The 21,208-nt window shown below is 38.8% G+C and overlaps 1 protein-coding gene across 1 annotated transcript in view; it reads right to left on the minus strand.

The window, feature by feature from the left end:
* The window catches only part of MEGF9 (multiple EGF like domains 9), a 77,289-nt gene that overhangs the window by 39,779 nt on the left and 16,302 nt on the right, over positions 1–21,208 (minus strand). Inside the window, exon 2 of the mRNA XM_065947056.1 lies at positions 1,563–1,764. Within this exon, the coding sequence (XP_065803128.1) occupies positions 1,563–1,764 (202 nt within the window). The remainder of the gene's footprint in view (positions 1–1,562; positions 1,765–21,208) is intronic.

The following is a 21,208-nucleotide window of genomic DNA, read 5'->3' on the forward strand; positions in this document are numbered from 1 at the left end:
AACTTTAATAAGCTTATTCTTGGGAACAAAAGCAATCAAGAAATAGGACAAGTACAAGAAATAAAGACTGGAAGGAGCATGGAAGAAAACTTATAGGAAGAGAGGTCAAGAAACTGAGAGGCCAGTGCATTTTTAAAATTAATTTATTTTAATTGGAGGATGAATACTTTACAACATTGTGATGGCTTTTGCCATACATTGTCATGAATTGACCAATGCATCATTAGGATCATCTATAGTTATTGAAAAATCATCCAGAACTGTGATTGGTGTAGTGTCAGGGAGGTATCAGTGAGCCAGAAGGGAACGCATTCTAGGAGCAGCAGTGAGAAACAAGGAAGACACTCCAACTCCAGGTCTAGAGATAAGAGAAGTAGGACAGTGAAAACAGCCGTTGTTTGTAAGGGCTGCAGGAGAAGCAAGGTCTTTCCTGAGAAGACTAAGGAAAAGACTAAGGTAAAGGGTATGGAAAATCAACATATTTTGCCATTATGCAGATAATAAAAAATCACGTGCTAGTCATTTCTGAAAAACCTGTAAGGATGATAGAACCTGTCAAGTACACACAGAAAACAGTCCATGTAGAAGAGACAAGAATAATATCTTCTACCTGTCTAGCATCATCCATTACTGAAAATCAGATATTCTGCATAAATGCTAACAAGGAACTGATTTTCCAGTATTTTAAATGAAAAAAATTACAATGCATTACATGTTAACACAAAACTACCAACCAACTTCCTAAATTGCAATTAAAACACAGAAAAGCACCCATATGGCTTCCCCTGTGGCTCAGTGGTAAAGAATTCGCCTGCCAGTGCAAGAGACATGGGTTCAAGCCCCAGGCTGGAGAAGGAAATGGCAACCCAATCCAGAATTCTTGCCTGGAGAATTCCATGGACAAGAGGAAGCTGGCGAGCTACAGTCCATGGGGTCACAAAGAGTTGGACATGACAGCACCCACACTCATTTTCACTGGAAGGGCCTAGAAGTTATTGCTTCCAGAAAGCAGGCTACATTCTCAATACTTCTGCTCTATGAAATTTAGAGAAACTATTTGTGGCTCAGACAAAGAATCTGCCTGCAATGCGGGAGACCTGGGTTGGATCCCTGGGTTGGGAAGATCCCCTGGAGGAGGCCATGGCAACCCACTCCAGTATTCTTGCCTGGAGAACCCCATGGACGGAGGAGCCTGGTGGGCTGCAGTCCACGGGGCCGCAAAGAGTCGGACACGGCTGAGCTTAGTTAAGCACTGCACATTATAAAGCAAAATTGATTACCCAAGTACTTTGAAGAACTAAATCAGTAAATTAGAAGCTTTTTAAAAAATAATTCTATTGTAGTATAGTTAATTTACAATGTTGTGTTAGTAGAAGCTTTTAAATCTAGACATTAAATATAACGTGGACTCCAAGTCAAAATGATAAAAAGAATATGAAATGTTTGATGAATCTATGTCCCCTCTCCCCCTTTATTTACACCAGTCTGGTCCTTGAGAGCAGGGGCCGTCTTCTGTGTGTGATAAAACAAAATTAATTTTACCTTCAATCTCTGCTGCTTACCTGTTGCAGACTATGCTGAGGGCTCCACTTGGATTACAGTCACAGGGCAGACAGGGTCCGGAAGTACCATTCAGGTAAAAACCCTCCGTGCAGGTTTCACAGTGAAGACCTTGGTAGCCTGGCTGACACTCACACTGCCCTGTGGTCTGGTTGCAGCGATTTGCATCCAGGCTTCCGACCGCAGAGCAGTTACACACATATTCTGCAAACAGAAGAGAGATAAAGATATTAGCAATTAAGAGTTAATGCGTTCTTAATAAAATAGACTCTTTTATTTTTCTTGGTAAACATTCATGACAACTTTGTAAGGATGGGTAGAATAAATTCTAGTACAAATTCACTTTCTATCCTATTTAGTTTGTTTAAATCGGGAGTTATGGGCTTCCTTGGTGGCTCAGTGGTAAAGAACCTGCCTGCCAATGCAGGAGACACAGGTTTGATCCCTGGGTCGGGAAGATCTCCTGGAGAAGGAAATGGCAGCCCACTCCAGTATTTTTGCCTGGAGAATCCCATGGACAGAGAGCCTGATGGGGTACAGTCCATGGGGCGGCAAAGAGATGGACAAGACCTTGCGACTGAGCACAGCACAAATTGGGAATTATACACGGTAAAGCACATAAACTAATTATAAAGCTAACATTCTCAATTTCCTTTTCAATACTCTTCATCTTCTAACCCTCTTACCCTATACTCCAATATGTGGATGAATCTATATACTATTGGTTTTACTCGATTAGACCTCTCCAAAGGCAGGGCCTATGCTTATCTACATGGAACTAAGAGCACATACTGGAAATGACAACATGTTAAATAATAAACAGTTCCATTGTACAGCAACAAAAGCCTACGGCTCAGACAGTTGACTAGTAACTTAAACAGGTCAGACAAGATTATGCTACAGCTGGAACCATGAACAAAATATTCTTCCCAGGAAGAAATTAATGGAGAATTTAAACGTTAATATGAGGAAATGATGAACAATAAATCCCAGATGAGAATGTCTACAGGGGTATCCTGATCAGTGAGTTAAAAATCAATCACAATTTGAAATCTTTCCCAAATTAAAAGATTTAGAAAATAAACATTGTCTTTAGGTATATTTCAAATAGTTTTTGAATGAAAATATTTAGAAGTAGTTGGCTTTAGCTTTTTAATGCAGATTCATTTAAAGGTCAGTTAGGATTTACTTCTGCTCTTACTTATATCCATTGTTGTTGGGATGGTTTTGGTAACTGTTTCCTGCACAATGTTATGAACCTCCATCCACAGAAACAGTGACAGATTCTATTTTCTTGGGTTCAAAAATCACTGCAGACAGTGACTGCAGACATGAAATTAAAGACACTTGCTCCTTGGAAGGAAAGCTATGACAAACCTAGACAGCATATTAAAAACCAGAGACATCACTTTGCCAACAAAGGTCCATATAGTCAAAGCTATGGCTTTTCCAGTAGTCATGTATGGATGGGAGAATTGGACCATAAAGAAGGTTGAGTGCTGAAGAACTGATGCTTTCAAACTGTGGTACTGGAGAAGACTCTAGAGAGTCCCTTGGGCTGCAAGGAGATCCAACCAGTCAATCCAAAAGGATATAAACACTGAATATTCATTGGAAGGACTGATGCTGAAGCTGAAGCTCCAATACTTTGGCCACCTGATGCAAAGAGGTGACTCACTGGAAAAGACTCTGATGCTGGGAAAGATTGAGGGCAGGAGGAGAAGGGGACAACAGGGGATGAGACGGATGGATGGCACTATCAATTCAATTGACCTGAGTCTGAGCAAACTCTAGGAGATGGAGAAGGACAGGGAAGCCTGGTGTGCTACAGTCCATGGGGTCGCAAAGAGCTGGACACAACTTGGCGACTGAGCAACAACAAATATTCATTTTATTAAAAAGAAAGTATTTTCAACACAGTTTGACAAAATATCAACATAGGACTTTTTAAGCATGTACAAAAACATGTGGTTAGAATCAACTGCAGATAAAATAAAACCTTGTACATATTTTAAGACTAGCCCCCATTCCAAAGTAGCTTTGGACCTGGGTTTAAAAAGGCCAGATAACTCTATGGCACAAATTGTATTTCTGAATAGGTAAGGAACATGTCATTATAAAATGACATTATAATTATAGACAAAAGTTTATCTTGAAAAAAACTCTTTAATGTAAGGTTTGATGATTTTTAAAAAGATACTGGATAAATTGCAAATATAGAAGTTATAAAAAAAGTTACTTCTCTGTTCTATATAAGGAAATTAACCTTCAAAATTCTTTATGTCATCACAAGCTGCTTATCCACCTAAGTCAAAACAATGGATTCCACAGAGATATTCTCATTTGGTCAACTCTTGGCCCATGTTTCTTCAGTTCCTAACCTTTGGTGTCAGCTTATCTCCCTGCTCTTCACACCTCTTCTAACTTGTAAATACACCTAATGAATGAATATAAAAGTGGTTTATTTTATGTATATTTTATGCATCAGTGGGGAATTAGTTACAAAACCCAGAGGAGAATTCAAATTTCTTCATCCCCAAACTTAGGGCAGCAATAAGCTTTCCATCTCAATTGGGATTCTTATTCTCACTAGTCTATGTAATCCTATGACATTTTTTGACAAAGTTACATGTTTCCACATTATTTCTAGTTTCTGTGTGTGTGTGTGTGTGTGTGTGTGTGTGTGTGTGGTTTCTGTAAATAAGGAAGCCATGTTCAGTGCTCTATAAACCTTCCAATAGTAACTTCATGGCAAGACCTTCACTCTACCAAAATGACCAGAATGCTAAAAGTAACGGTTTCTTCCAAAATCTGGCAGATTTCCAACATACATTTAATTCCTCCTGCTGGACCAATTTCATCACAAGTTAAACCAACCAAATTATGCTGGTATGGGCAGAAGTAGCTCAAGAAAAATGATGGACTAAAGAGCGCTATAACAAAGACTGAGAATTTTATCTATTATTTCCTTACTAACGTACTTCCAACTGAAACCTAAATCAGTATTCCCAACAAATGAGATAAAATTTTTAGTAGAGGTGTTCTAGAAGAACCCAATTAATCTAAGAACTTTGAAATAAAAACTAAGCATTTTTTCAATAAAGTCTTATGGAGAAACCTTCAGTTCGCTGGTTATTTATTATTTCTATAGAGCTGATTAGATCTCTTTGTAATCCCCTGAATTTGATCTCTTTGTAAACCTCTTTTCAGTCCCATCTTCAAAACTTTACTCATTCTGTGCTCCATGGAACTCCCTCTACTGTCCACACATTTAAATCTATCCTTTATTTTAAAAACCAGCTGAAACTTACTCTTCCATAAACTATAATTCTATCACCCATAGTTTGAAGCCATAACATCTACCACCTATAACTCTCATATGACAGTAATTTAAAGAGAAAGTAAGTGAAGCAGATACGAGCATGGGCTATAGAAGCAGACAGCTAGAGGTTTAAATCCAGCTCTATCACTTACTAACTTTATGACCTTAAGCAAGTTAGTTAGCCAGTTAGTTATGACCAAGGCAAATTAGCCAAAGAATTGATGCTTTTGAACTGTGGTGTTGGAGAAGACTCTTGAGAGTCCCTTGGACTGCAAAGAGATTAAACCAGTCAGTCCTAAAGGAAATCAGTCCTGAATATTCTTTGGAAGAACTGATGCTGAAGCTGAAGCTCCAATACTTCAGCCACCTGATATGAAGAGCTGACTCATTGGAAAAGACCCTGATGCTGGGAAAGATTGAAGGCGGGAGGAGAAGGGGACGACAGAGGATGAGATGGTTGCATGGCATCACTGACTAGATGGCCATCAGTTTGAGCAGGCTCCGGGAGTTGGTGATGGACAGGGAAGCCTGGCATGCTGCAGTCCATGGGGTCACAAAGAGTCAGACACGACTGAGCAACTGAACTGAACTTAGTTAACCTCCTTGTGCCTTTTTTTCCTCATCTGTAAACAAGGCATAATTAAGTATTTATAACACTCATACCCAACACATAAACTGGAAGTGGTCTGGAGTGCTGAAATAGTAACTACAATACCTGGAAGAAATGGATTACTATTGCTGTTCATTTGATCAGTTGTGTCCAGTTCTTTGTGACCTCATGAACTGTACCACGCCAGGCTTCCCTGTCCTGTACTACCTCCTGGAGTTTGCTCAGACTCATGTCCATTGAGTCGATGATGTCAACCAATCATCTCACCCTCTGTCCATATTCACAGACTACACTTTGTGATGAGATCTGAAAGCCAGGTTTGGGTATATTACCATGGCAGTTTTGGACAATGTCCATGAAGCAGGATTAATGTCCTGACATTGAGGAGTTCAAGCTGTGAGTCACCAAGATGGGGAAGAAGATGGTATCCTTCATATCCTGGGCTCCACACAGTATCAGTAAAGATATTTGCAAATACGATGAAAACAGAAGGGCACAGCTCATGGTCTCAGAAAGAAGTAAGACAGCATTTATTGATTACAAGCCCTTGGTACTGATCATCCTAACAGTAGTAAAGTGAGTGAGTGAGTAAAAGTCGTTCAGTCATTTCCGACTCTTTGCGGCCCATGGACTATACAGTCCACGGAATCCCCCAGGCCAGAACACTGGAGCGGGCAGCCTGTCCCTCCTCCAGGCGATCCTCCCAGCCCAGGGTTGAGCCCAGGTCTCCCGCACGGCAGGCGGATTCTCCACCAGCTGAGCCACCGGGGAAGCCCAGCAGCAGTAGGGTGAACTGCAAATATGTCAGCGAGAGAGATCATCCGAGTGCCAGAATGAAGTTCTGTTGCCATGAAGAGAACACATCAAGACAAAAATACACTATCCTATTAACATTCCTCCCCAGATTTACCAACAGGAAGGAGGCCGAAGTGAAGCATACCAAGCGCCAGAACAACATATGCACCTTTTCTGTCTGGAGCTCAGAATCTGAGGCCCTTTCTCAATGTTTAACCTCAAATGAAATGACCCAAATTAAATGAACAGTATGAGCAATAGTAACAAATACAAAGGACTACAACCATTCGCTAAATTGTGTAGGATAACTTGTCAGCTTGTACGTAAACTTTCAGAGTCCTGAACTGTTCTAGACATTCATGTGGAACCAGATAGGAGCTAATGCAGAAACAATGCAATTTACAGGGGACTGGCACTGTGAAAAAAGAAAAAAAGACATGTCAATTGATAAAAGCAGTGGGAAGGATCTATAGTCAAAGACAAGAGATGAAGTGCTGACTTTTTAATGAGGTAGACTCTTAGACACCAGAACAGCACAAAGGAGTTTGTGACATGACTGATGGTAAGTCACTAGTGTGTATGTTAATGGGAAAGAAAAAACATGAAGAGGACTCTAAGAGCTAATCACAGACAAGTCTGAGTGAAATGCCAAAAGACCCATTTGGTTGCCTGAGAGTATATACGGAGGAATAAACTCAACATCATTTGAATAGCAGGTTTCCTTTCAATGCCCTATAATTCTTAGGAAGACTGTACAGAGATAATTAGAGAAGAGTACATATATATTAGCAGGGACACAGTTTCTTTTTGTTGTGTTTTGGAAGAACAATGTAATATGGTGACTTGAACCCCAAAGAAGAATAAGAAACTCAAACCTGGACTTCAAACTGTTTAAAAACAGAAATAGGAAGAGAAGAGACAATAAATGGGTACTTTTCTGAGATCTTAAACTTATGGCATGCTTTTGATGTAAAAGCACCCAAAGCAGTCATTACATTTAAATTAAACAGTGCACTTTTTCAAACTTCCCTTACCAAGACCAAGAGATGAAAATGTTAGCACTAAAGAAAAAATTAAAAATGAGTAATTTTGTTTAGAAGTCCCCTCTTTGTGCACAAACACCTGTCCTGGTAAAAGATTACCTCCTTGAACATAATAAAGACCTTTCCAAGCTTTTCATACACCTGGTAAGCTTCTCTTTGCATCCAACTTTTAACCAACTCATGTCCTCAGCTCAGTAAAAAGTCCATGATATCATCTACAGAATTTTAATTATGCTTTGGTATCTGCAACTACTTTAATGGGAGTTTTAGAAAAATATTAATTGTAATAATATGACCTAATTAATGTGTCCTTTGCTTCTCTGTGCCTGTATTTGGAGCCTTTTTTGAGTGCTGCTATTAACTAAGATGTCTGGAGATTAAGGCAGTTTGATACATTAATAATAGTGTGTTAGCCTTTTGCAATTAAAAAAGAACTGTAAAAGAAGTGAAAGATTTGAACAAAAAAGTGAAAATATTGTGTCCTCAGTCAATTCATGGTGTAAATCTCATAAATAAATGTTGATAGCAGCACTGTTGCTGAACTAAAATGATTATAAAACAAGTACTGCATTTAAGCATAGATACTGAAAAAATACTTGCAAATACAACTAACACGGCGCACTCAACAGGAACCTAGTTCAGGAATATACCTGAAATTCTATCTATAGCCTCTTGTAAAACTGTGGATATATTGCCAAACTCAATCTCTAACTCCATTCCTTCAACAATGATTTCACTCTTGCTTTTTAAATCTTCAGATACTGAAAGAATATAAAAAATATATCTATTAAGAATACCAAAGAGAGAAAGAAAGGAAACTGCTTTGGGATATTTCAAAACTTTTCATTCTTCCCCAAATTCAGACGATATACCAAATGTACTATAATATTGATAGCATCTTCAGCTCAATCTCAAAGCAGCAAAAACTAGAAGTATTTAAAACTATTTAAAAAGTATTTAAAACTCAGCACTTTAATCTTACAATGAAAATTTAAAGCATTAAGAATTCAAGCTTAGTAAGTTTGAAATTAACTGAAGATTTACACCTAAGTAAAAAATAAATACATTTTAGTATCTCCTTCAGGAAAATATAATTATTTTGTAAGGCACTATCTGTAGGTCATTTATGATTATGAAGAAATTTAGTTGTCTCAGGCTTATTATTAGATGGGGGTAAGCTGATTCCAGGATATAAACTACTTGGGGAGCTCTATGAACTGAGGTCATATGACAAGAGTCATGTCAGCATTCATCATACTGGAGCAATTGTCACCATTTCCTGCTTTGTAACCTAAAGTCAAAGAAAAAACACATCTTCCCAACTTCCCAGGGAATAATCTCCTAGTCCTCCATCTTCTCCTTTTCCTTCTTTTTTCTATTAAGTGTATTCTAATGTTTAGAAGTATTTCTATTCTCTACACACACAATGCAATCATAACAACATTTACTGAATGGAATCAAAGAGCAAACTGCACAATAAGAGGCAACAAGCCTATCAGAACGGCTCAAGTAAACAAAAATTTTTAAAGTGACAATATCAATTGCTGTGAAGGATGCAGACCAATTGAAACATTCAAAAATTATTGCTGGGAACACAAAAATAGTACAGAGACCTTGGAAAACAGCTTGATGATTTCTTACAAATTAATTACAGCTTCATCATATGATTCAGCAATTCCAATCCTAGGTATTTACCCAAAAATGAAAACCTATGTTCACACAAAAACTTGTATTAAAATCTGTATGATGGATTAAGGTGGTGCAGTAGTAAAGAATCCACCTGCCAATGCAGGAGATGCAAGAGACAAGGGTTGGACCCTGGGTCAGGAAGATCCCCTGGAGTAGGAACTGGCAGCCCACTCCAGTGCTCTTGCCTGGAGAGTCCCAGGGACAGGGGACCCTGGCGGGCTGCAGTCCACGGGGTCACAAAGAGTCGGACAGGACAGACACTAAGCACACATACATACTCATAGTCCCCCAGATCTGGAAACAACCCAACGTCCAACTGCTGAACTGGATAAACTGTGGTACTTCTTTGTGAGGAATGCTACTCGGCAATTTAAGAGAAGGAAGGCTTGACATGCAAGGATATGATGGACTTCAATGCATTATGCTAAATGAAGAAAGTCAGACTCAAAAGCTACTTATTATATGATTCCATTTAAAGAATGTTCTGGAAAAGGCAAAACTGCAACAGCAGAGAAAAGATCAGAGGTTTTTCAGGATTTAGAGGTAAGAGGAAGGACTGACTACAAAGGAACAGCTCAAGGGAATTTTGAGGGTGTAATTGTTTTGTATCTTGAGTTTTGCATTTGTCAAAACTAATAGAACTAAGTACCAAATGAGTAAATTTTATTGGATGTAAATTTAAAAAAAAAAAATTTTTTTAAGAGCAATGAGACTTTTCTAGACCAGATTCTTACATGTTGCTAGGGGGAAGCTTTGGTGTACCACAAGCAACGATTTCAGTTGAACTGTGGCACTAAAGTCAACATGGGACCCAACTAATAATGCAGTCTTTTTCAAAGCTAATGTTGTAATTAAAACAGCAAGAACTGATTAAAGCTTCAGCTGATTACTACATTAGGAACATTACCAGATTGTGGAACATTTTCTGATTTAAAATGCTGTTTAACTAAAAGAAGGTAGGATTTTCCTTTTTCCTCTTTCTTTTTCTTTTGGCTTCAACTTAAGTCTTGGATTGTAATTGCTTCTGTGTAGAATGAGGGAGAAGAAGAGAAAATGGAAAGATAAAGATATATAGGATTCCCATCCCCTTTTCATACACAATTGCTTATTCTGCTTTGAAATTCATCATTTTAAACCCTACTCTATCTAAACAAAGACTGGGAAAACAACTTTGAATCTATCCAACAAAAAACTTCACCCTTTTTCACAAACCTACGAAAGCATCTACAAAAATAACATCTTTTCTGATTTTTAAACAAAAGAAAACGAAAAATAATCATCAGAAACAAGAATAAGAATACTTAATTCAAACCTCACCTGCACACTGAAAGAACAGAAAATAACAATAATGAAAACAAACTATAGTGTATTGACTACAGACCTGATTTCCTAAATGTATAGGAAAGCATACAATAATTATGTTATTTCAAAATGTAGTTTTTATTAGGCCCATATTTCATCTTTGTAGGTTTAAAGAAATCTCAGAAAGGCCTCGTTCTCAGGAAAAGGAATTATCAACATACAGTTCTTATTTTTATAAAAGGTCTTACTCTAGCATAACACTGATACTCAAATTACACTTCACATTTAGGTTATGCCAGTGTAGGGTCACAAATCTTTGCAAAGCTGGGAAACTTAATATTAAAGTTGATGAGTTTTTGAGTTAAACCAGGCTTTGTAGAAATGTGGAAAGTTTTAAAGTCACCACTTTTAAAGAAAGCTTTACCTTTTAAACTAAACTAAAAATATATCCATTAAAATTCCCAATCACAATTCACTATTGCAAAACATTTCTTCCACTTTATGGCAGACATACGAAAAATAAAAGGGTAGCATGATGGAGGTTTTGTAGAAATCCTTCTGTCTCACGCTCTAAGGACCATGTTGTTAGTGCCTGTCCATGGCTCACTGCCAGTTTTCCACAATTCAGGGACAATTCATCTAATTAATGAGACAAGACAGCAAGTTCTGGGAAAGGCTGTACTTCATACCTTCTACTATGAATGGTAACAAAGGTGATATTAATACTGCCAGTTACTGAGCATGTGCTGCATGTACATCAGACATCACATCAGGAACTTATACACATGACTTCCCTGAGTCTTCACAATCTGGTGCGGAAGGTGCTTTGAATGAGGAAATTGAGCCTGAGACAGATGAAACAAATCATTACCACTAACCAGTACCGGAGAAAACACTCAAACTAAATAACTCCAAAGTACACGTCTTTGCACTATGAAAAGCTTCTGCTATGAAAATGAGTAGCAAAAGCACTAGACAGATGCAAGACATCTGAAAACCAGAACTTGCTGCTACTTAACCAGCTCCGTGACCTTCAGTAAGTCTAACTGCTCCGCTTTTCAGTGCTTCAATCTGTAAGGTATGGATGATTCTCACCATCTGTCTATATGAAATACTTAGGTACAAAGTAAAATAATAAATGTATGGTCTTTGTGTTTGTACTACAAGACACTGATGAAAGAAACCAAAGAGACCAAAATAAATGGAGAGACATACCGTAACAATTAGATCTACAGAGTCAAAGAAATCGGATCAAAATCTCAGCAGGATTTTTTGGTTGATATTCAAAAGCTGACTCTAAATATGATAAAGCAAAGAAACATGAATAGCCAAAGACAAAGTTGAGGGGTCTCAATAACTGACTTAAAGACAATCTAAAGCTGCAGTAATCAAGACAATGTGCTATCAGTGAAAGAAAAACACAAGGACCAATGGAACAGAGCAGAGTCCAAGAACAGACCTTCACAAATATCAACTAATTTTTGACAAAGTGCAAAGTCAATTCAATAGAGGAAAAAAAATAGTTTTTTTCAATAAATGGGGTTGGAACCGTTGGACATTCATATGCAAAAAACTGAACCTTGAGTTAACCTCACACCTTGTAAAAAGTCAAAATACAGCATAGCTCTACAAGTAAAATGTAAAACTATAATACCTCTAGAAGAAAACAGGAGAAAATCTGATTCACCTTGGGTTAGGCAAAAACTTTTAGACACACACCAAAAGCAAACATCCTTTCAAGTGCTCATTTGCCACACAAACGTCTTCTTTGGTGAAGGGTCTACCCCAACCTTTCGTCTATTTTTAAATCACACTGTTTGCTTTTCAAGTTTTGAGAGTTTTTTTATATTCTTGATACAAATCCTTTGACAGAAACATGATTTGGCAGATATTCTTCCAGCTAATGGCTGAATTTTCATTCTCTTTAGTAGTATTCCAAAGAGCAAAAGTCTTATTAAGTCCAATTTATAAATTTTTATGGATTTTTGCTTTGGGTGTGTGTCTAGAGGTTTTTTCAATCTGCTTTCCATGTGAGAAAGTAACAAGTCAAATGATTGTCAAACAATAGGGTACAGGGAAACAACTGCTCCAGCTACAAAAATAATTCTCAACTGGTGACTTAGAGCACTGCATTTGCTTTGGGCTGGTGAGTCAATATACTGCTCAAAGTCAAACATGCATGCTCATGATTTGGTATTTGGGATCTGTTTATTGAAGTGCATTCTCATAGGTAAGAGAATACTCCTAATTAGTATTTCCAGTATCTCTCTAAAAGAATTGTACTGATTTAGAAGTCAAAGGTCATGGATATGGACTATGCTAAATTGCGACCTAGGCAAAAAATTTTCTCTTTGTGCCACTATTTTCCCATTGTTTGCATTTTTCAAGGCTTAAAAAAAAACAACAAAAAAACCCCCACCTAATTTTGCCATTTAATAAGAGTCAATTCTTTACTTTTTAAAAGTGCATTTTATTCCTCAGGCCACCATCAAATTCAAAATGCATTGAAAGAACTAATCAAATTCTGCCCATATGGCTTGAAAGAATGACTATTCTATCAAACTCTGAATTTTGGTGAGCTTTACTATTTACAGCATTTTCACAGCTTCCTTGAGTTTAAGGGAAAATGAGGAGAGGGGAGGAGAGCAAATACAGTAAACAAACTTGAACAACTTGAAATCTTGCTCCAGACTATAGTAGGAAGAGATCAGTCCATGAGATAAAGGGGATCTGGGTTCAGATATTGTAACCATTGCTTATAAACTATACAACAGTAAATTTCACACCCTCTTTGTAAAGACTTTTCATAAAACTGGGATAATGATACCTAACTTATAAGAGTGTTTTAAAACAGATCGCCAGTGCAGGTTGGATGCATGAGACAGGGTGCTCGGGGTTGGTGCACTGGGAAGACCCTGAGGGATGGGATGGGAGGGAGGTGGGAGGGGGGTTCAGGATGGGGAACACATGTACACCAATGGCTGATTCATGTCACTATATGGCAAAAACCTCTACAATATTGTAAAGTAATTAGCCTCCAATTAAAATTAATTAATTAATTTTTAAAAAATAAAAATAAGAGGAGACAAGGCAAAGAAAATACCTATACAGGGCCTTCTCTTCTCCATACAATATTTTATTATAAGTAATCTTTTTAGCAAAGCAGCATTCTTAGATGTTACTAAAAATTACAAGTATTGAGAACTAAAAGGGATCATCAGTGATCTCAGAAAGCACTCAGATTACCCTAAACAATTTCATTAATATCTTACTTTTGTAGCAACAGAACACAAAAGGTAAGAAACATAAAAGAAATTCAAGTACTGCCGATGGCTTCTGAGGTTGGGACTAAATTTGTCTTAGTGTCTCTATTTACAGAGCACAGCTGAGCAACTTAAAGGCTAGAACTATTTGCTCAGTATAATACCTGTAAAATGAGTTCAGAGACGAGCAGTGCAAAGAGAGCAAGAGGAAAGGTCAATTTAAAAATATTATCCTAAGGTACCCAGTGATGTTACTTAGGAACTGTTTCCTAATTTTTGAAAAAGGGAAGGTTGGTCTCACATATTACAGTTTAATATTCACTCCAAGCCAAGTTTTAATCATATTATTAAATAGACAGTTTGTGGATTATTAGAAATATCTGATCACAATATTATGCCATACCATCCTGGGAAAGCACCTGGGGTGCAGAGGGAAGCAAGAGTAGAGAGAAAATCTAACTACAATTGCAACAGACTAACAGGAAGCAATAGAAGGAGAAAATACATACCAAAAGGCTCTGAACGCTAGACTCAGGAGTCTGCACTTCATCCTACATGGTATGATTCTCCAAATAAGGTCCCATACCACCTGCTTCAGAATCCCCTGGGGAGCACACTGATATTCTGATTCCCTGGGTCCCAGCCCTAGGCCTCCTGAATAGAAATCTCTATTTCTATCTGGGGGAGGCAGGGACTCAGAGACATGCATTTTTTACAGGCTTCAAAAATGGTCTACAGGCTTCAAAAAGTTTGCTGCAGGCGAAAAAGAATATGGAAAATTCTTGAGCAGAGTATGACATGGCCAGAATCGGGCTTCAGAAGTAGAAACAAGAGGCCTGCCTGGTGGTACAGTGGATGGGAATCCGCCTGCCAGTGCAGGGGACACGGTTCCATCCCTGGTCTGGTAAGATCCACACGCTGTGGGCATCTGAAGTTGTGGACCACAACTGCTGAGCCTGCGCTCTGCAGCCCTCGAACCACAACTGCTGAGCCCCTGTGTCACAGCTACTGAAGCCCAGGCACCTCGAGCCCATGCTCCACAACAGAGAAGGTGCTGCAGCGAGAAACCCAAGCACCGCAGGGAAGAGCAGCCCCTGCTCGCCACAACTGGAGTCTGACAAAGTCAGCTCAACCGAAAATACGTAAATAAATAAAAGACGTAAAAATAACAAAAACAAAATAGCAACAACAATAAGAACAACAGGAACTATCTCTACTACTGTTCATTATTTGTTTTCTTATTTATTTCCTTGTTACATACCAGACCCTGTTTTATGTACTTTACACACACTGGCATGTAAAACTTTCAAGGAATCAATAAGTAAGTACAGGTAATACAAGGGATAAGATGAGGAAATGGAGGTCCTCAAGGTCAGACGGCCTTAAGGAGTCGAGCTGGGACTAGACTATCCTTAGCAGCAGTGTAAAGGAAGCGTTTGAGACTGGAGAGTTGAGATGATACATTTACTGATAAATACTGTAACAGTCTAACAGCAAAATCTGAATTCGGGCAGTATCACGAGTAAAAATTGCTTCTGCAAACATACAGATAACTGTATGTATGTTATACAGTGAAATTAAGTCTGCTTGCTTTTGGAATCAACAAACATGGCAGGGCGCAAAATACACCTGTCTGCAGGGCTAAAAGTTTACATGGTTTGGAGTTAAGAGTCAAGTGAAAATAGCTGAGCCTCAAGTTATTCCAAAAGACATTTGAAAGAATCTTTTTTCTTCTGAAACTGGATGTGGGCTATCTTACTTTGTGTTCCCTATCTAATCCTCTTACTCTTCAAAACATGTTGACAAATTCTTCCCACTCTCCTGCCACACTTCACTATTATCAAACACTTATACAGTATAAACATTGTTTCACACTGCAAGCTGTGAAGTTCTTTGCCTTATCATCATGACTAAGCATTTGGGTAACACTTCAGATTCAAAACTAAGGGCACAAGAGAGAAGAAATTCCTGCTGCAACACCACTGTTCCCTGCGGCTCTTCCTATGCACACGGTAAGTGAATCCAATTCTCTCTCCTCCCAAAAGCACACACATAAACACTCACAGAATCCTCAAAAGAAAACTGAAATGGTCAGCAGTCACAATTCTATCAGCAAAACATGGACTGGAAGGCTCATTTTTCTTTTTTCTTAAATGAGAATTTGGGAGCACCAAGATGTCAAGGACCTTGCTCAACTTTGCAAACAATACAAAACACAACCTTCTAACTTCCTCTAATCACTGCTAGAGCACTATTGGAAATTAACCATCTCAGAAACTCTCAGGGACCAGTGGTCAATAATAAATCAACAAAGAAATAACTTGGCTTCCTCCTCCACTCCTAAAGTAATAGTCTCAGAGAAGCAAACGATATTAGCTAAAATATCTAAGGGAAGCAGATACTAGCAAAGTGAAATTTCCCTTCACACCAGTGGACTTGACCTATTCTTCCTACTTCACTTCTGATTTCACATATCCCATTCGCTACTTTCTGTGCCATTAGATGTCACCATACTGTTGATAGAATTGTAAACTGGTGCAACTGTTGATAGAATTGTAAACTGGTGCAACCTCTATGGAAAACAATATAGACATTCCTCAAAAAATTAAAAGTAGCATTATCACATAATCCAGTAATCCCATTTCTGAGTATATATCCAAAAAAAATTGAAAGAAGGGTCTTGAAAAGATATTGCCACACCCCTGTTCATTATCAGCATTATTCATAATGGCTAAGATGTGGAAGCAATCCAAATGTCCAGCTACAGGTGTGAATAAACAAAACGTGGAATATACATACCACAAAATATTATTTGGCCTTAAAAAGCAAGGAAATCCTGTCACATGCTGTAAGTGGATGGAACGAAATCATTATATTAAATGAAATCAGTCACAAAAAGATGAATACTACATGATTCCATTTATAAGAAGTAGCTAAAGTAGTCAAGCTCAGAGAAACAGTCAAATGACAATTACCAGGGGTTTAGGGAAAGGAGGAGGAAAGGAAGAGTTCTATTTAATGAGAGTTTCAAATCTGCAAAATGACAAGTTCTGAAGCTGTGTTTCACAACAGTGTAAATACACTTAATGCTTAACTGTACACTTAAAAATGGCTACAGTGGTGACTTTTAAGTGTGTTATTTAATAATTAAAAATATAGGTGGGTGGAAGCTATCATCATATAGTATGTGTGTGAACTTCTTAATTTATCAGAGAAGCTAGGAAACATTAAGTGCTGGGACTTAAGGATCTAATTATCTGGTATACTTCCCTTTCTACAGATAACTGAAGCTAAGAGGAGTAAACTAAATTCCCATATAAACCTTGAACCAAACAGATTAGATGAAACATTTGCTGTAATACGTAGCTAGGAGCTTGTAGAAAGGTGGGGATTAAATGAAACAGCGTAGCACAGTGCCTGACACACAGTTCTCCTTCCCTCTGAGCATCCGGGATAGTTCATCTAACAGCCAGAGCCCTGTCTGGGTTGACAATGGCAAATGGAGTGACAATTTGCAGAGAAACAAGGGGATTTTTAAAAATTATTTAATTAGGATCTATATATCTAATTTAGGTCAATTCCTAAGAAATATTGTAGTTAAGCTAACTATTCACTGAAATTATTGTTTTATTTATGTTTTCTCACCCAAAAATCTTTCTAATTTTAGGGAGAGAATGGCTACAGATTACATTTCAATAGTTACCTATTAATAAGGGGCTACTCCTGAAACAACCAAACCTCTCATACACTCCTGATGGAAACATAAACTTGTACAATGTCGTCAGAGAACCATAAGGCAATATCTAGAAAGATAACGATGCACAACCACCCACTACTGCCTTGCAATTCAAAGTGTGGTCCACGGATCTGCATCACCAGGGAACCTGTGAGAAATGCAGGTTCTCAGACCCGCCTCACACCAACTGAGCCAGACCCTACATTGTAACAAGATACCCAGGTGATTTCTATGCACATTAACTGCAACGCACTGTCCCAGAGAAAGTCTCCTCTTTGTGAAGAGACATGGGCAGAATTCACTGTAGCTTTATTTGAAACAGTAAAGAAACACATTACTTGAAACAGCTATCAATAAGAAAATCAATACACTGTGGTATATTCATACAGTAGGAAACTACAGAACAACTTAGACGACCTAGAGTCACATGAACCAGCAAGATGAATCTCAGAAAAAAAATGCTGAGTGAAAAAAGCATGGGAAGACGTCATTACGCAAAGCTTAAAACAAAACCACACACTATACTGTGTGTGTGTGTGTATGTGCACGTGTGCATGCATGCATATGCACACACACAGGACCAAATTCAGATTAGTGGTTACACTTGAGGGAGAGAAGAAAACTGGATAAAAGAGGAACACTGGAGACTTTAGTCATATCTAGTACTTCATTTCAAAACAAAAAACCTGAAGCAAATGTGGGAGACGGTTCAGATATTACAAAGCTAAAAGATAGGTACAGAGGGGATGTTCACTACATTACTTTCTATACTTTTCGGGAAGCTTGATGTGTTTCATAATTTTTTACAAGACATACTCCCCAATGATTAATAGTCCTCATTATTAACACTGTCTTACTTGACCTTGTACTATAGTTACTAGCCTACCTGTCCTATTTAGGTTCTAGAAAAACAGGTTTCACATCTGATCCATCTCTGAGTGCATACTCAACCCTCCCCAGCACACACATCCATGGCTCTCTGGGTTTCAGACACCAGGTTAGGAGATGCGGACGTCAGATTAAGTTAAGTCATGGTCACCCAAGGCAATAAATGGATAAACAGAATCTTTGCCTGGGGTGGCTAAGACTATGGCCTCAAGATAAGGACTAAATGTAAAGTCCTAAAAGTAAAAGAAAAGAAAACAAACAGCAGGGTGCTGGAAGCAGGACTGAGTCGGGTGCACTAAAAGAGTAGAAAAGAAAGAGAAGCACATCTAAGGGTAAGAATTTATTATTTCATTCAGCAAATAATAATATATATTGACTTAATCTGTGCCAGACATAGTATTAAACGCTGGGGACGCAGCAGTCAACAAAACAAACCAAAATTCATGCCCTTGTGGCCCTCGCCTCTTAGCATGGGGAGTAAGCAACTTAAATACCTAGTACGTTAGAAAGTAGCTAAACAGTAAGAAGGAGAAGCAATGCAGGAAAGAAAACCACAGCGGCTGTGCGGGAGGAGAGGACGGCTGTACATGTGAGTCCTGAAGAACCCAAGTCCCAGAGGCTGGACGACAGACGCGCACGCGGTCTGCGTGTGCAGCTTTCCTCTTGTCTGTTCTTTCCACACGCTCTGGGCAAGGCATGGAGGTTGAAAAGGTTCAAAGCAATATTCTGCTGAATAATTAAATGAGTGAGTAAGCGGGTAAATGTATATGATTAGAAGATGAAAAGAAAAATATCAAGAACATGAAAACAGAGGCTCTGATGTCGTTAGAGAAAAGATCCTTGGCAAAGCACATAATTTACTAATTCAATTATCAACAAAGTAGCTTTGAATCAGAAATGAGTAGTGTAATTTCTAGATGCTAAAGACACAATGATGTGGAAAAAAGACATGGTTCCTGCTCGTATGTAGCTTAAGGTCTTACAGCAGAGAGAAAAACAAAGCAGCAATATAGTATGAAAAGCACTAAGGTGGGACTACGCCACAACAGAAATGCGAAAACATGGTGTGTGTTTTCACAGGGAAATACGCCCATTTAAGACTTACCAGAGGAAGAAATCTAGACTGGGACACAAGGAATGAGAAGGTATGGCCAGGCTAAGAGAGGAAGACTATCCCAAATGACAATGGGTAGCATGTGTAGTGACCCGGGAGTAAAACAGGGCAGAGAACCGATAAAAGCTCATTGCAGCTCTGACACAGAATAGGAAGCAGGTATAGTGATAGGTTAAGGGTTTTCTTAAGGGCAACTGGGTAGCCATGCAAAGTTTTATACAAAAATGCATGTAATGATCATACCTTCATTTTATAAATATAACTCTGACTGCACGTAGGGAATGGATTGGGGAAGAATGAAGGCAAAGAGACCTTTTGGTAACCTGCTAAAATAAAATAATTCAGTTGACAGATAGCCAGAAAAGTCAATGCCAAGAGCATGTGCACGCTATTATAATCAGAGAAAATTTATAACTGCTTGGGCCAGATGGTATGCTCATGTTCTCAAAACCTATTTCTCTACTGTGGCAGAAACAAATCACATGTGCCAATGAATTATCGATGTCCCTTACCCAGAAGGTAGGAAAACTGCATTGAATCCTAGACCCTATGGAACAGGGCTATAAAAATGTTGTCAGAGTTGTGCTTGGTAATAACCTTAAAGTCATAATGCTCTTCCCTAAGAGAGCACGATCACGGCACACCCTCTCAGTATCTGATAACAATTTGCATCCTTTCCCTCCCCCATTTTCCACCCATTTTAACAGCTTCTGAGACCTAGAGATTCATGCCTGACTGTATAAGAGACAAGCACAGCTTTTCAGCTGAGTAAACAAAGAGACAATGAGGGCAATGTGGCAAACAAGGCTGCCCACTCAGATATTTTCCAAAGTAGGAGTTCATGCTGGGAATCCCTCAGTTGGAAAGCCCAGGGGAATAAACATTCCAGATCTATAACTGAACCAATATCAAAGACCTGTTTCATCAGCACGACCATTTCTGCCAATTGCTGAGTTGGCAGTACATAAAATTTGGGGGAAATTATGAGGTCCAAGGGCTTAAAAATTAAAGAATGGGAATTTAGAGGTTGGTACATTGGGGCATTTTGTAATCAAAATTGGCACCACTCAAAATGGAAGTTATCTGTATGTTAGGGTAAATTCTAAAAGACTGACGCTTTGTATCACCTATGAGCAGATGTAAAATGTTTGACTCCAGTGATGCAATGTTTGGGCAGCTTCTCTATCCTTTTTTCTCATTCAAAATGAGCAGTACATTCCTAACCAGGTCTGCTGAGACACCCAGGGTGCTAGTGAATGGGAGCACAAACTCTGCAGTGACCAAGCAACCCATATCCTGGAATTTGAAAAGAACTTTTTATAATGAAATGTTCTTCTATCAATAGACCGTTTGCTTGAGTTGTTTTCATAGTTGCAACTGACCCTCTACTGGAGACCAAAACTTCCCCCTGTATTAGCCCTAAAGTCACTCCACCAGCTAAAAGTTAGGATGAGAGAGAGGAGGGGGAAGTTACTTTAAAATTCTAAGATAACAAAAGATAAAAGAAATTAGGTGATCGAAAGGAAGAATATCCTTGTTACAAAACTAATGTGGGCCATAGACATTTAAAAAGGAATATAAATAGGAAAGCTCCTTGAACCCAACAAATACCTATGAACTTCCCTGGTGGGACAGTGGATGAGAACCCTCCGGCCAATGCAGGGTACACGGGTTCAGCCCTGGTCTGGGAAGATACCACAGGCCTCGGAGCAACTAAGCCTGCGTGCCACAACTCCTGAGCCCGCGCTCTGGAGCCTGCAAACCACAGCCCCTGAGCCCGGGCGCCCGGAGCCTGTGGCCGCGGCGAGAAGCCCCCGCAGTGAGGAGGGATCCTCGTCCACCGCAGCTAGAGGAAGCCCGTGTGCACAACCCAAAATGAAATGTCT

This window comes from Muntiacus reevesi, chromosome 10, assembly GCF_963930625.1.
Source record: "Muntiacus reevesi chromosome 10, mMunRee1.1, whole genome shotgun sequence".
Taxonomy (NCBI): domain Eukaryota; kingdom Metazoa; phylum Chordata; class Mammalia; order Artiodactyla; family Cervidae; genus Muntiacus; species Muntiacus reevesi.